The sequence below is a fragment of the Elgaria multicarinata genome, chromosome 19 (genome assembly GCF_023053635.1).
Source record: "Elgaria multicarinata webbii isolate HBS135686 ecotype San Diego chromosome 19, rElgMul1.1.pri, whole genome shotgun sequence".
In the NCBI taxonomy this organism is placed as follows: Eukaryota; Metazoa; Chordata; class Lepidosauria; order Squamata; family Anguidae; genus Elgaria; species Elgaria multicarinata.
In genome coordinates, this window is record NC_086189.1 from 1303933 (window position 1) to 1320546 (window position 16614).

General features: G+C 54.4%; 1 protein-coding gene across 1 annotated transcript; it reads right to left on the reverse strand.

Annotated features, from left to right (window-relative positions):
• Positions 1 to 3046: 3046 nt before the first annotated feature.
• Positions 3047 to 3471, reverse strand: NRARP (NOTCH regulated ankyrin repeat protein). Its single transcript, XM_063144945.1, has one exon. The coding sequence runs from the start codon at positions 3469 to 3471 to the stop codon at positions 3067 to 3069; it is 405 nt and encodes a 134-aa protein (XP_063001015.1). The 3' UTR covers positions 3047 to 3066.
• Positions 3472 to 16614: the final 13143 nt, after the last annotated feature.

A 16614-nucleotide genomic window follows, 5' to 3' on the forward strand; every position in this document is an offset into this window, starting at 1 on the left:
GAAACTTATTTTTTATATATATAAAACGATCAGTGAAAAAAATTTATTTATAACTTTCTTACCATGGGACTATGCAATGCTATCATACACTTAGGAATATGCCATCTTGTACACAGTTGGTGGTGTTTTTTTATCCAGTTAAAAAATGATCATACAGTGACCCACATACAGCTTCAATATAAGCCTAAAATTCTTAACAAATTAATTAACATAATTAAAAAAGGCATTTGCCATCTAGAAGAGGGAAGAACAACAACATTGTCTATAGAGAAACTCCTCTGAGAAGTAATTTGTTTATTTCACTGACATTAGAATTGGGGAGGGGACGCTGGATGGATCCCTTACACACAAAACAGACCCAAACTCTCTCATTAAAAAAGGAAAAGAGAGATTCTCCGTTTTGGCACAAAAATGTCACAGCAGCAGCACAAGACAAGCAAAACAGGGAGGGGCGGGAGCTTCATCCCTTTTTATTCCTCCAGATGGGGTGGGGGTCACATCCAGCCATGTAGGGAGGCTTCATGGGCTTGCATAGAACAAACAAAACCCTCACACGCTCAGGTTGCATTCCAAAGCCCACTTACCCCACTGAACTCAAGGAACTTACTTCTGAGTAACACACTCAGGATCACACTGTAGCTCAAGCAGCAGCTTGTCAGGATAAAGGCAGACCAAATACAAAGAATACAACTCAAGGAGGGGGCATTTCCAGAGCCAGAAATCCTTCCCTCCTGGGCGGGGGGCGGGGCGGGGTGGGGATCCCTACGCCGGTTCACACAGGAGAGGGGAGGAGGTCCGTGCAGCAGCAGGAGAAAGACCTCCCGTTTCTTTTAAAAGGGAGGGCAAGAAACATCCATCAACGACAAAAAAAAAAAAAAAAAACCCTCACGCCTTATTTCATTTCACACACACCCCAAAAAAGTTTCACAGTCTTCAAAGGCAGACTTTATATATATATAAAAAAATATAAATATGTGTTAACATCTTTACAAACACTCCCAAGAGAGAGTTTTCCTTTAGAAAGTTGGGGTTCAAACCAAGACCTTTTCCTAAAACCTACTCCAGATCTTGGATTTCTGAACACAAGCTACTTTTTCTTTCTTTAATTAATCATCATAATAATGTCATAAATGTTATGACATTTTATTGTGGCAAATCCATCTAAGGAAAGAAGAAATTATGTGCAACTCTAAAACAGACACCAGAACAAGAACAAGCGATTCTCCCCGCCCCCCGCACTGAGAATCCGAAAAGAAAAACGCCCCCGCCGCGCGGGGGCCCTTCCGCCCGGTTCACACCAGCGGTTTCGGGGGGAGCAGCCGCACAACGGGGGTGCTATAGCAAGAGGCTGGCAAGGGCCCTCTCAGCTTAGATGCGGGGCAGTGAAACTATGGAGACAGACAGCAGAACAACTCAGTGCAATGGGCGGCAGCTGGGGAGGGGGGGGGCGTATTGCAAAACCACACTTGGGAAGAACAAGGCCTCATTCAATCCCTCCCCGCCCGCCCAGCTGCATTTCCAAACCACTCAAAACCCCTTTCAAACGAGACGTCCAAGTCATGCATACACCCCCTTGTGAGTGACACGTACACGCACGATAAATAGTTCAACACGCGGCCCCAACACGGTTGAAAACTATCTTTAAACGGTTTAATGGCTATTTGATGGGGCGGGGGTCACAGGGAGCGGACCTAGAAGAGGAAGACACAGAGCCACACGGCAGCGCGGGGGGGGGGGCGTATTGCTCTCTCACATACAAAACGACGGGAGCAGAAACACCAGGTACTGGAAGCAGGGGCGGGGCGGCATGGACTTCTCGCCAGATAAAGCAGCACAGGCCAGTCCCAGGCGGGCCGGCTTTGAAAGGGGCCTTCCTCCTCCTTCTCCCCTTTTCAAAAATCTGGATCTTGGATTGTGCATTGAAAAGAGTTACGTACTTAAAAACGACACTGATTTGTTTCTCCGCGCCCTCTTGGACAGCAGGGGGCGCTCGTGGCCTTCCAGAGACTGTTCGGAAAGCTTTCCCAGACTCCTTGCTCCCCCCCCCCAAAAAACCCCTCCTCTTCACTTTTGAATGGCCTCGGCTAAATTCACCATTTTAAAAGGCAACCCCCCCTCCCAATCTTATGTACGCTACCCTGATTTTTTGGAACAGCCAAAAGCATTCGAGCAAACTGAAAAGCCCCCCCCCCCAAAGAGCGACGGGAGGGGGGATATTTTGCAACAGCGGTTTTGCATCGCTAATTTTGAGTGGGGAGATTTCAGTCTGGACCCCATATCCCATAATAAATAGTTCAGGAACTATTTATACATTCTAGTGAAGACTGGAAGGGGTGGGTCTGTTTTTTTGCTCTAGCATGAGAAGCCGCCTTTCCCACCCACAAACTCAGACCTCAGCTTAACCTAGTTGTCACCCAAAGGAATTTAAACTGCAAGATGTGAACGGCAGGGTGGTGCTTTTTGGGAGGAGGGGGGGTTCTAATGGAGGCGGGGGTGGGAAAGCAGTCCGTGTGTTTATCCTAGGAACGTGTCTTAAAGCACCTGACCAATTGCTTACGCTGAAATAAGCAAAAAGGAAAACCGCGAATACTGTGGAACAACCGAGGTAGATGGAAGACAAAAAAGGAGAAAGTTTGCGGGAGGGTGGGGCTGTTGTTTTGTTTTACAGTAGAGCAAACACCAAACCTCGTGAAAATCAAGAAATCCTTCCCCTCCCCGCCAATAACTCGCGCATGAGTCCCCACATCTCTTTTGCACACACAAAAATAAAATAATAATAATAATAACAATTACAAAACGAAGAATCCAAGCAGCTTTGAAATCTCGCTCTCGCTCGCTCTCCTTCCCACATCGGCCTCTTCCACGACTTTAACGCAGCAGCACGCGCGCCGCCGGCGGGGGGGCGTGGAGGGTCGGCCGGCAGTCCCTCGGCGTCCCGGAGCCGGGCGGGGGTCCCGGCCTCGGCCTCGCCGACTCCCCTCGGCCCGGGCGTCTGGCGCGCCGCGTCCGCTCCCGCGGGGGCTCTCGGCCGGGGCCGGCCGGCCGGCCGGCGGCGCGTGGGGAGGCTCAGCCGCGCCCGCCCGACGAGTACTTGGCCTTGGTGATCAGGTAGAGCACGATGTCCTGGTGGCCCCCGAAGGCGGCGATGTGCAGCGCGCTCCAGCCGTCGCGGTTCGCCAGGCGGATGTCGGCGCCGAACTTGACCAGGAGCTTGACCAGCTCCAGGTTGCCGTCGATGACGGACTGGTGCAGCGCCGTCTGGCCCTCGGGCCCGAAGGAGTTCACGTTGAACTCGCAGCTGGTCATGTTCTGCAGCAGCGCCTGCAGCTGCCGCGTGTTGCCTTGGCGCACCGCCTCCTGGAAGACGCGCTGGCTGGCCGTCGGCGGGGCGACCCCCGCGGCCGCGGCGGCCTGGGGCGCGGGCGGCGCGGGCGGCGGCGCCGCGCAGGTCGGCAGCTCCGTCTGGCTCATGGCGAGGGCGGCGGCGGCGGCCCGGGCTCGCGGGGCCGGCCCGGCGTCGAGCCCGGCAGCATGGACGGCGCGGCGGCGGCGAAGGGGCGCGGCGGCGGGGGCCCGCTGGCTGGGGAGGCGCACCGGGCGAGGCCGCCGGCCGCCGGGAGCCCCGGGTGCATCCGGCGGCGGCGGCGGCGGCCCGGGGAGGGCGCCGGACAGCCGCCGAGACGCCGGGCGCCCGAGACGGCTGCGAAGGAGGCGGCTGCGACGGCGGAGGCTGCTGCTGCTGGCGCTGCTGGCGCCGCCGCCGCCCGCTCTGCTGTTCTCTGCGCGCGGAGCTGGCCGGCCCGCTCGTGCTCCCGCTCCCGCCGCCGCCGCTGCTGCTGCTCCGGGCCCGCCGCGCTGCCCGGCTGGCTGGGCGACCTCCGGGCTGGCGCTGCGCCTCGCCCGCTCGCTGCGTCGGCCTGAGTGCGGCAGCCCGCGGGGGCGCCTTTTACGCCGCGCGGGGTCATTTGCATAACAATGGCCGGGCCGGGGACGCGGCCCCGCCTCCCGAAGGGGGAGGGCAGGCCGCGGATTGGCGGCGCCCAGCGAGGAAAGGGCTCGCGGGGCGGGCTGCCCGCCCCGCCCCGCCCCGCCCCCCCCGCTGCGGATTGTCTTCGGGTTCGGCGGGGGTCTCCGAAAAAAGAGCGAGAGGACGAGAGCGCCGAGCGCGCGCCGGGCTGCTTCTGGCTGGCGGACCGGCCTTGAGCGAGGCGAGGCCCGCTTTACCCAAGAGGAAGCCCCTTGGCAATCAAGGCGCCGACTTCGGAGTAGGCGCGCGTCGGGGGGCGCCGGAAGCCTCCTTGAGCCGCCTCTCGAGACCCGACTTGTCCGCCGGGATCGTGGAGGGCGGTGGCGGGCCGGGGAAGCAAGGGGTGGTCCGCGAGCAGGCTCGGCCCCGATCCGCACAGGCGCTGGAGGCGGAGGAGAGGGCGCCTCGCCGCTTGACGCGCACCGCCGCCCTCCGAGCGGGGCCTGGCGAGTCCGCGCGGGGGCGGATCGGGGCCTGTTTACTCGGAAGGAAGCCCGCCGGAGCGGCCTCGCTCCCCAGCGTGCGCGCTGGGCTGGGCCGCCGTCATGTTGCCTTGGCAGCAAGGCCCGCGACAAGCCGATCCCCGGCGCCTCCTGTTTTGGCTGGCTTCTGCTCAACGGGGCTGGGAGGCGGGGGGGGGGGGTCGTAGTCCGACGCTTCGGGGGGGGGGCTTCAGGTTGGCGGCGGCACCAGAAATGTTTTTCCTCCCCTCAAACGCTTGCTGGACCGAAGGAGTCCAATAGGCTCTCACGGCGCTTGAGAACGCAATTCCTGCGCGTTTTAAAATGGCGCGGGAGGGGCTGCTTCTTGGGTTCGAATCCTGACTGACAGCCACGAAGCGATGGGCAGGAAAGGAGCCCCCCCCCCCCCCGCCAGCAAGAGAACTTGCCTTGGCTGCGCGCAGGGGGCGCTGATGAGCGGAGAGGGGCTGGGGGAGGGGGGGCGCCACCCCGCCTGGCGCAGAAGAAAAGGAGACGCAAAAGGGGGGTCGTCTTGGCACATCCCCCCCCACACACACACCATCAGATTTCCCTCTCCAGAACATCTACACTTTTTCATTCATTCTCTGTCCTCCTCCTTCCCCACATTTGCAAAAGAATATGGGTGGGGGAAGAGTTCTGTGAACGTTGGCACGAGAAATCGTTCGGCACACACAGGCGCTCATTTCTCCAAAAACGGCACAAGGGCCCCCCTTTTAAACATTAAAAAAAAAGATTTCCCCCCCCCCGTGCCTTTTAAGACGTTAGTGTGTACTAGGCAGACATCCAACAGGTCATGCCACCAGTCCTCACTGCGTCTCCCTGGTTGGATTTCGGCCCTTCTGGGTCTGATGGCACCTGGAGCTCCTTTGGGTTCCCAAGTGAGGCTGGGAGATGGAACTCTCTGCCCCAGGATGGGGCGTAGTTGAAACCAGAACCCGCCTTCCCCAACTCAGTGCCATCCTGAGGCGTTGGGCAGGCGGATGCGGGAAGATGTGGGGATGGGGTCAGGTCGGGGAAGGCGGCAGCACACAAATGCCTGGAGGAGGGAGAGGGGAGTCCCGTCCAGCGCTCCTTGCTGTGGCCACAGGGCGTCTCCACGTTCACAGGCCCTGTGCTGCTTCCTGCCCAGCTTGGGGTGGCCCAGGGGGTCGGGCCGCCCTGTGGGAGATGAGACTGTTGGGTGCCTGCCCTCAGGGCTCTCCTCTGAGACACCTACAGAGTGCCTTTCCCCTACCATGGCATCCTCACAAGGCCTGGCAGCTGTATTGGGGGCACAGATGCCACCTCCCCATCCTGCGATGTGGGACTACCAGCCTCAATCTCGGAAAGCCATGTACCCTAGAGCCCATGTGGTTCATTCTGTCATTTGAGGTCCATAATGCTCTCTCTGCCTCCCCGTTTGCTTGAGGGCAGTGAGGGCTAGTGATACTATGGTGAAAGTTATAAGCTGTCCGGAAGGACCAGATTCCTACTGTTGTAAATTGGGTTGCACTGCCATTCACGAGTTCATCGGGCACACCAAAGGTATTCTTCCATTGCACAACCGTGCTGCAGCTTATAGGCCAGGGGAGTATCTCCATAGATCTAGAATCGTAGCCCATGACCACCAAAGAGGGTCCCTCCCCCAATCCAGACAGGTCAGCTGTGAGTCTCTTTCAAGGTCTGTTAGCATGATCAAAGGTTCCTCCTATTGTGCTGACATATTTCTTCTGCCGTAGTTGCAGGATAAGATTTTTGTGTGATTTCCAATACCTGGTCATCCTGCTGCCTGCTTGCCTTGCAGACCTCCCCACCCCCTCCACACACACACATTAGCATAAAGGAGTGGACTTACTTGCATACTTGCACTGTCCCTTCCTCCTCCCAGACCTTCATGGCCAGGCAAAAGCAAGCAAATTGTTCTTTCCGGTTGAGCCATGCAGCAGGATTATTCTGTTGCCAGGAACGGTGTCAGGGCTGACTCCACCCAGATGTAATTGTGTCCAGCACCCCCTACGGACTAAACTCTAGAATGACATTATCCACCCAAAAATATTGTGTACTTTCTCCAGTTTGGATTGAGCTGTGCTGGGCGGGTGACTGTTGCTTTCTACAGGCAACACACCATTAGTTTGTGACAGTGGGCTCTTCCCAGGTCTGATCTGTAGCCCAAAATATGCTCCTGCTGGCATGGAGGAGCAGAGGCTCCTATTTGGCGGTCAAGATGTGAAGCCAAAGTTGGGCCGCCTTCTCCAACCTGGTGCCCTCCAGATTCATTGGACTACAATTCCCAGCATGCCCCAGGCAGCTGTGTGTAGTGCAACACATCCTGGTTTATAATGCAAAATATGAGATGCAGGACATGTAGCAAAGAAAGACAGATAGACAGACAGAGCTTGCCAAGAAGCCCTGGGGTCAAGTGGAAAGATTTCGCTCTACCCCCAGGGCCTCTCTGTTGGCAGTCCCCTTGTCTATAATTTGCGCTCAGTTATGTTGTCCACACAGCCAGCAGCAGGTCACGAAATGCACAACTGCTTTCCCTTGCAAGGTCCCAGCTGCCAGGTGAATTGCTCCAGACTCCTTCAGGCACCTGAGGGTTTTCTGTGCCCCCTCCAGGTCTGGGGGAAACACCCCTTTTGTGCAAGGAAAGAGAGGACAAGTTTGGCTTCCTCTTGGCGTGTAGCCAAGTTGGGCCAGGGGTGATCCCATGGCAAAGTCAGGCCTAATGATAATAAATAAATAAATAAATAAATAAATAAATAAATAAATAAATAATTTCTAACCCGCCTCTCCATCCTGATCGAGGCGGGGAACAACACGAAGTATCAAATATATGAAATATTAAACAAAACACAGTATGCATTGTTAAAACTTCCTTAAAACATATTTATTTATTTATTACATTTCTATACTACCCAATAGCCGGAGCTCTCTGGGTGGTTCACAAAAATTAAAAACATTCAAAGCATAAAACAACAGTATAAAACCATACTATTGTTTGTTGTTTATTTGTTCAGTTGCTTCCGGCTCTTCATGACTTCATGGACCAGCCCACGCCAGAGCTTTCTGTCGGCTGTCGCCACCCCCAGCTCCCCCAAGGTCAAGTCTGTCACCTCCAGAATATCATCCCTCCATCTTGCCCTGGGTCGGCCCCTCTTCCTTTTGCCTTCCACTTTCCCTAGCATCAGCCTCTTCTCCAGGGTATCCTGTCTTCTCATTATGTGGCCAAAGTACTTCAGTTTTGCCTTTAATACCCTTCCCTCAAGTGAGCAGTCTGGCTTTATTTCCTGGAGTATGGACTGGTTTGATCTTCTTGCAGTCCAAGGCACTCTCAGAATTTTCCTCCAACACCACAGTTCAAGAGCATCTATCTTCCTTCGCTCAGCTTTCCCTATGGTCCAGCTCTCGCAGCCATAGGTTACTATGGGGAATACCATTGCTTTAACTATGCGGACCTTTGTTGTCAGACTATAAAAGCATCCTGGATCCAGGCCAAGCCGTTTCCCGCACGGGGTGACTCCATGTGGCTGATGCAGCCCCTGATCTGGTTGCAGCTCTGTGGCAAAGAGCGCAACAGTTTGGGTGGGCAAACAAGGGGAGACGAACGCCCAAGGTGGGGGGGGGGGGGTCTCAAAGAGGAAATAGAAGGGAAAGTGGAGGTTGGAGAGAGGAAAGTATAACGGGGCGGGGGGGGTATTTTACAGACACAAGCAGCTGTTTTAAGCTGGGGGTGGGAGTGTCCTCGCAGCAGAAAGAAACTGGCTGATGGAGAATTCTGTGAGACTTGAAAGCTTGTCTGTTCTTGCAGCTGCAGGATCCCACCTCCGCCACAGATTCCCTCAGCAGCCTTAGGTGAATCGCCATCCTCTGGGTCTCCCCTCTGTGATGTGGGGATAGTAAGCCATACAAGATCCTTGTCAGGAATGTTAGGGTCATGTCTGTGAAGTGCTCTGACCCGTCTCAGAGCAGCCATGCCCACCAGGTTGGGAAGGTGGATGGCGTTTTAGAATGCTCTGCTGGCCATGATGGGATTATGCTCTGACTTGTTCCTGGAGGTTCTGCATAGCCATCATGATGCAGCCACTGGCAGACTCCTCTGCCATGGTTTTCTCTCCCTCACTCTCTTTTTAAGGCCTTCTTCAGGAGTGGCCATGATCATCTGGCAGCCGACAGTTCAGTTAAAAGAACAACCTTCCTTGAGGGGCCTCCATGGGAATCGACAGCGATGCTCATGTCGCTTTTCCGCAAGACCCAGACATTTCTTCTCCACTTCCCATGGAGCCCCTTCTTCTGGCTTCCAGAAGCAAGTGGTACCCAAGGACTCAGTTACGGATGGGTGCTGTTCTCATCATGGGCAGCTCGCCTGCATCCCGCCCACCGCAAAGGCCCCTCCGAAAGAGCAAGTGCTCACCCTCCAATTTGTTCTCCTGGTGCAGGACCATTTGCTCCACATGCCGACCAAATGGACAACGTGAACTGGGAAGCAGGACCACCACTAGGACCAGCCAGCCAGACTCTGGGCATGATGTTTTGGGCCGCTCTTGCCTCTGTCTGCCGAGTGATGGATGAGGGGACCCCAGCACCTCTGTGCTAGAATGGTGGAGGGGTACCTTGTGGAGGCCACAACTGGCCAGGCCAGCTTTCCGTGTCTTGTTCCTCAGCTGTAATGTTCTAGGCCTCAACACTTTGAAAAGCCTAGGCAGCTTTCAGGTGAGGAGGAAAACTGCACCCCTACCTGGGTCTTCAACATGAGCATTGCAGCAATTGCTGAAGCATTCATGGAATTAGGCCCTTATTATATCTCTAGGCCATCTTTCAAGCCCTCCCAAGACGACTTCCCAAAATGGCCCGCCTTCAACCAGTTCCCACCTCTCAGAAGAACCTACCTCACAAGGTTATTGGAAAAGAAAGTACATTCTGCTTTGAACTTTGGTGATAGCCTAGTTTATAAAATTAATAAAGGCTGCAGTCCTATGCACATTTACCTGAGAGGAAGCCCCTCTAGATGCATTTTGACTTTCAGTAAAGAGACACTGGGTTGGGTGCACTTTCCTGGGAGGAACGCCCCTTGTACACAATGGGACTGACTTCTGAGTAAACATGCCTAGGAACCTGTAGCCGCTTCCACCCAGCCTAACAGATTTATTACGGCATAGTAAAGTTCTGTAGGCTGGATGACACAGAGGGGTCCCCTGAAGCTGAAATGTATCTGAGAATCATAAGCCCTGAAATAAATCGCTTTACGCAATATAATAACATGCAGCAACACCTGTTCCAGGATTTCCCACCGCTCAAGCCCGTTTAAACATCAGAACCCTTCGTGCTTCTCTTCCTCTTTTTCTGTTTGCTGCTGCTTTAACCTGAGGGCTTCTGCTTATTTCCTGTGGTTTGCTGTGCTGATGGTTGAATTCATTGGAGCAGCGTAAGTGGGGGTGGGGAGGGGGGTGGCCACCTATTTATTTATTTTTGGCTTTTTCTAAAATCGTGAGCAGCCTTAACGCCTTTGTGGGAGAAATGAAGAAATCATATATGAATGGTAACTATTTTTAGTTGCTTTAAATTGATTTTAGACATTGTTTCTAAGTTGTTGCTGTTCTAAAGTTGGTTTTACGTTCCGTATGTTAAAGATTTTATAGTTTCTTACGTTGTGTTTTGGGGTTGTAATTTTTGGGAACCGGAAAGAGAGTTTTTGGCTGTTGGGAACTACAGAAGTGAAATGGGAGGATGTTAGGTAGACATTTGTTCTCGCATCCAGATTCAAAAGCGCCAGGGGCCCCCTCGCGGCTCCGGTCCCGGGGTGCCTTCGGGCTCGCCCGATCCGCGAGCCACCCGCCCCCTCCTTTCAAGGCCATTCATTCAAGCCTCCATTCATCCCCGGCGGAGGCCTCCTTAAAGGGCAGCCGAGGGGCGTGGCCTGGGCCGGGGGCGTGGCCGCGGCGGCCTCATTAGCATGTGTCGGGGAGCGTGGGAAAGTCTCGGGCGTTTCTTCCCAGCGCTGCGCCGGCGGACAAGCGGGGAGCCCAGGGGGCGGGGCCGGCCGGAGGGGGCGGGGGCGGCGACCGGGACGCGGGGGGGGGGGTTGGGGGGCTCTCAGGAAGCCCCAAGCGGAGTCTTTCGCGCTGGGGCTGCGCTGGCAAAGGCAGGCAAGTCGGCGCGCAGCTGAGAACCGGCAGATTGGGGGCGGGCGGGCCGGCCGGCGGGCGCGGGGGGAGCTACAGACGCACACCCCCATTTACAATCTGGGCAAAAAGCCACAGGGGAGGGAGCTCGTCCCAGGTAAATGTGCAGCGGACGGCAGCCCCAGAGGGTGGGCTTCAGGCGGGGGGTGGCTGTGGAGCAGGGGGCTTTGGGGGGAGGGGCGCGCCCGCGCGCGCGCGCACTGAAAGCCCCCCCCCCCCGGGAAAAGAAAAGAAAAGCGATGCGTGTAGCGGGGATGAGAGACGCACGATCCGTGGCTGGGTGGAGATGGCCACCAGCCAGCGCGCTGCCCGGAGGAGGGGAGACCCAGCAGGCCCAAGAACGGCGGCCTCCCGTGGACGCCCCCAGGCAGGGCCCTACGCCGCCAGGAGCTGCAGCCGCTCAAGGGGTGCCGTTTCCCCAACTCCTCTCAGCTAAAGCTGAATGTCCGCCTGCCGTGCAGCTGTTAAAGGCAGGGCAGAGATTCAGCGGAGGAAAAAGTGGGAAGGCACTCTGCACATGTTCAGGGGCAGCCACGAGGACTTAATGTCCTGTGGGACTGGGGCCGAAAGCAAGTTGTACCCTGGCTGCGTTAAGCACAGGGAGGCACTCAGAAGACTCTGGGCACAAGCCAATCTGAACACCGGTGAGGGTGGGGGGCTTTCAGATGATTTATTTATTTATTTATTTACATTTATATACCGCCCCACAGCTGAAGCTCTCTGGGCGGTTTACAACAATTAAAAATAGTAAACATTAAAAGTATACAAAAATTAAAAAAACATAAAAACAGTATAAAAACAACAGTATCCATTTAAAAACAACAGTTCTGGGGTCCATTAAAAACAAACTTAACGTTGTTAAATGCTGTCAAAATGCCCGGGAGAAGGCATTTTAACCTCCTTTCCTTCTTGTTCCACCCCAACTCTCCTTTCTCTAGTCATGGATTCATTTCCATAGCCCATTTTCCCTGGAACATTTTTAAGGGAGATAGATAGCAACTAAATTGCTGTTGAGCTATTAAGATACTCCAAAAACATAAATCCAATTTGAAAACAACAAAGAAATTAAATATCTAGTTTAGGAGAAGGAAGATTTGGAGTTTTGCAAATGAATTGAGATGAGCACTCTGAATATCCCCCCCTCAAAATCATTGCCCCCAACTTTCAGTCCTATTGGGCAGTATTTGCGTATGCATGTGTGAATCAATCAATCAATCTCACAGATGCTTTTAAAAGCTGCCTTTGACTAATCTGGCAACAGATCTTTAGATGTTTTAGCACTGTCTTGTTCTTCTAAATCACAGAAGGCATCTTGGCTAGTGCCGCACTAGAAGAGGCCTTCTGCCTTTCCCCTCCCCCCACCCTCTCATATGCAGGAAAAATGCCTTTCCTACCATTATACCTGTGCACCCTCTGTAAGAACTGTCCCCCCTCTTCATAATAATTATAACTTTTGTTCATGTGCAGTTTTATGTATGCAGTTTAATCCACGGAAGTATTAAAAATAAAATCTGGTGACAGGCTATGTATCTATTTATTAAACACACACACATTTTAAACTGCAGAATTTTAGATGCCCATTCATTTCCATCCCACTGTATTAATCCATTCATCACACTTAAGAGGATGCAATGGAACACTACCATAAAAATATAAAAATACGTGATTAAAAATTAGCAGTGGTAACAGCAGTCGCCTCCTCTGATCAGAAAATAGCCCGCTCTGATTAAAAAATAAGCAAACTGCCAGACTGAATGTGACTTTGTTGCCGGGCCGCTTCCCAAACTGGGGCGGTGGATGGCTCCCTCGGCACGGCCCAAGGTCAGTGCGCCACAAGCAACCTCCTTGGATTTATTCCTGGAGATAATACGGATGCCCAGGAAGCGTCGGAAGCACAGCCTCTTTTAGGAAAAGTCCAATAGAGTAAGAGGCGCAGCTCCAAATGAGTGCCATTGAGTGGCCATTTGGGAGAGTCACGTGCCTAGTCCTCATTCAACCGAGAACTAAAAACTTGCTGGATTAAACCAAAGGCCTGCCTAGTCCACATTCTGTTCCCACGGTAGCCAAGCAGATGCTCCCAAGGGAAGCCCACAAATAGGACATCCTCCACCAGTGACTGGTGGGCCTAGGCAAACTGCCTCTGATCCTGGAGGGAGCATAGAGCCACCAGGACTCGCAGCCATGGCGGCCACCTCCGCAGCCTCCCCCAAGAATTTGTCTAATCGCCTTTTAAAGCCACTTGTTGGTGACCGTCAGTATATCTTGTGGTAGTGAATTCCATAGTTTAACTCTGCGCTGCGTGAAGAAGTCCTTGTTTTTCTCTGTCCTGCATCTCCCGCCAATCAGTTTCATGGGCTGATCCCGTTGGGTTCTAGTATTATGAGAGAGGGAGGAAAACGCCTCCCTCTCTGCTTTCTCCACCCCAGGCATTATTTTGCACACTTCCATCATATCTCCCCTCCCTTGCCTCTTTTTGAAGCTGAACATTCCCAGAGGTTCCCACCTTTCCTTATCCGGGGTGTTTCGGCGCCTTCTCCAGCTCCACTGATTCAATTCCGCATGTGCTGGTTTTTAATGAGGTTGGAGCGTAGGCATCCTCTTGGATTGTCCCAATTGTCTTACATACACACACACACACACACACACACACACACACACACACACAGAGCTTCAAGACCAGAAGCCGGTTTCCAAACTGCTGGCTCACTGCCTTGTGGGAAGAGGATGAGGAAGGAAAATGGAACTTCCCTCCGGAATTATGGCGTTCCTGTGCCAAGAGAGCCAGCCAGCTCTTCCACGGTACAATTCCCAACCAGACCCGTGCTTCCTTCCTCTTCTGGCTTGCTTGGGAACAGCTGGTGGCTTGTTGGAACGGTTGCCATGGCTCAGAGGCCTCTTTCCACGGGAAGCTCTCTTCAGGTCCTGAGAAGATGGGGCTAAGTGGGCTGGGGGAGGAGGAAGGCCACCTGTGTGCTCCTAGCGGGACAGAGAGCTCCCTGGCTTCTTGGAGGGGAAATGGCGGCATCAGCCTTTGTGACAGGCAGAATGGCGTTTTCTGCAGGCTCACGTTCAGCCTCTGGTGGGCAAAGGCACTCAGAGGCGTGAACAAGATGGCGTTTGTCGCATCAAGGGGTCCTGACTCAACATCTCAGCCTTCCCCAAGCTGGTGCCCTCCCAATGTGTTGGCCTGTCCCCCAGCTGGTGGATTATGGGTGAGGTAGCCCAAGACATCAGGAGGGACCCACCTCGAGGAAGACTGTCCACATGACGAGGAGAGGTGGCAAAGCGCTTGCAAAAAGTTCCAGGTTCATTTCCCTGTTTGCTCCGGTTCAAAACAGACCTTGTGCTGCAGCAGACCGAAAGCCTTTGAAGGCAGCTGTCCTGGAGTCCAGCAAGGGAAGGGAGCATTCTTTAAATGCATGATCCTCAAACTCCTGGTGTTTGAGGATTTAAACAACCCCTCCCACTCCCTTTCTTTACATCAGCACAGCTGGCTTGCTGTCCGTTTTGTTTTGGGGGCAGAGCCCAGCTGGGGGAAGAAGGGTTAGAATAAGTGCTGAGGAGCCTGAGCATCCAGATCAAATCAGATCCCCTTGCAAGACCTTCATGGTTCTTTCCTAGTTGCAAGCTGAGACAGAGGAAAGTCCTACAAGTCCCAGCATTCACCAGCCGGCCATGCTCACCAGGGAATGCTGGGAGTCGTAGGACTTGTTTCTGTCTAAACAGGCATAGGTTTGCACCTTAAAATACACTTAGCGAAACTGGAGGTGCTCAATAGGTCTTCAAGTCTTTCAAACCAGTCTTGCAAGAGCTTAGAGAAGCCCTCCCCAACCAGATGTTTGGTACTACAACTCCCACCATTCCTGACCATTGGCCATGCTGGCAGGTGGGAACTGAAGTCCAAAGCATTTGCAGGGCATCTGGTCGGGGAAAGCAGTTGAGATCCTGTGCTCAGCCAGCAGTGCGAGGGAAGCTTAGGTGAAATTCCACGGAGTTCATTACTGAGAACTGTCTTTCCAGGTCAGATGAAAGCCCACGTTTCACTCCCCGCAGATCCCTTTCAACATTCACAAGGAGGGCTTGGGGCCAGGATCTTCCCCAACACCTGGGGTGCAGAATTATGCTGCCTCTGAACATGGAAGCTCCACTTGGGGGCTGGGGAGGGGGGCTCATGACCCACTGGGAGTCCCATCCTTGAGGGACATTTCCTCCTTTCTTCAAGCCAGCCGAAGCTCCTGCCTGGCTTTGCACACCTTGTGGAAGAGGGCTGCATGATGGGCCACTTGAAGGCGTGCTTCCTTTTGGCTGTCTCTCGGGAACACTTTACCCGGTGCCGGCATGGGGTCAGGGCTTGGTAGGACGGGCAGTCGGACCCAGGGCCTGGTGTTGCAAGCGGGAGAAAGATCTCTTTCGTCAGCCGTGTCATCACTTTACAAAGACCTTGATCTTGTTCCGCCGGCCCCACTGTCGCCACCGTCCCAAGCCCATAATGGATCTGCAGATGTAGTTTAACAACGCCGGGCATTTGGGGGGGCGTCATTCCTGAGCCAAAATCACCAACAGCAATGGGTCCGTCCATGTCCCTTTCTCTATCACCCTCAGGCCTTGTGGTGGTGGGCAGAGTGACATGAGGGGCAGGAGAATTTGCAGACCTTGGTACCTTGAGAACGATCACCTCTGGCAGCAAAACGGAAGAGGACATGCCTCTGGCCCCACAAGGAAAGGTCTTCTTTCTCAAAAGACAGCACGAATGGGGGGGGTGGCTTTCGGGAGGGGGAGGGCAGTGGCAGGGGAAGAGGAAAGAGCTGAGGTTGTCCCTGAAAGGTTGCCTTGTTAACTCTCCTGCCAGAAACCTCAAACAGGCAAGGAGGGACGTGTGGGCCAAGCTGGCAAGGCCTGGGAGAAGGGGGAATTTGCTGGCTGAAACGCAAGGAAAGAATTTCTCACCTTTGCCCCACGTCTCCAGAGAAACCATGGGAATTCTTCTGCATGAGTGTGCAAGAGAGGAAGTGTGAACTAACCTGAGTCACGCTGCAGGTCCAGATCCATTTGGGAAGGGAGGGGAAGGCTTGGACTTGGGGGTCTCCCAGCCTGCTCAGGCCTTTCACTGCCGGCCTCGGACAATTGCAGCCTCGAAGAAGAGAGCCGTCGGCCTTAGGCGGGGGGGGGGGGGGGAGGTAATGGGGCGCAGTGTGGTTCTGTGGTTGAAGCAAAGCTGGGAGTGTGGCCAGGGAGGGCCTGGAGCTCAGGGGCGGAGCATCTGCATGGCACACAGAAGGCTCCCCACTGGATGCCTGGCATTTCTAGTTACAGGGCTCTTGGGCGGGAGAGATGCAAGGCTGGGTGAGACTCCGGAGAGGCACTTGGCGTGAACAAGATGGCGTGTGCTGTGTCAAGGGCTCCTGACTCAATACCTCAGCCTTCCCCAAGCTGAGGCCCTTCAATGTGTTGGACTACAACACCCACAACACACTGGAGGGCCCTAGCTTGGCAAAGCCTGCACAGATGACGAGGAGAGACAGCAAAAGCACGTGCAGAAGGCCCCAGGTTCATTGCCCTGTTTGCTCCGGTTCAAAACGGACCTTTGCCACGGAGCCCCCGCCTGAGCACATCCCCTTTGGCCCAGCTCCTGAGACTGAGGGAGAGCCCCAGTCCGTTCTGGAGACGGTTTGGAGCGATGGCCCGAGGGTGTCAGGGTCCATCTGTGCGGCTCCATCTGAAAGGGAATTGACCATGTTGGGACGGTTTTCCGTGTTGGGCTGAGCTCAATCCCCACCCAGCCACCACCACCACCCAGTTGAGGAATGGAGCCACCTTTCTCTGTGGCTCAGGAGAACGTCGGAAAGGAACAAGACCCACAAGTGAGGCAGTCATTTTGAACTTCAATGAGGGTGACATTATCACCAGCCAGCAGAAACGCCGCCCACGGCCATCACAAAAATGCCTC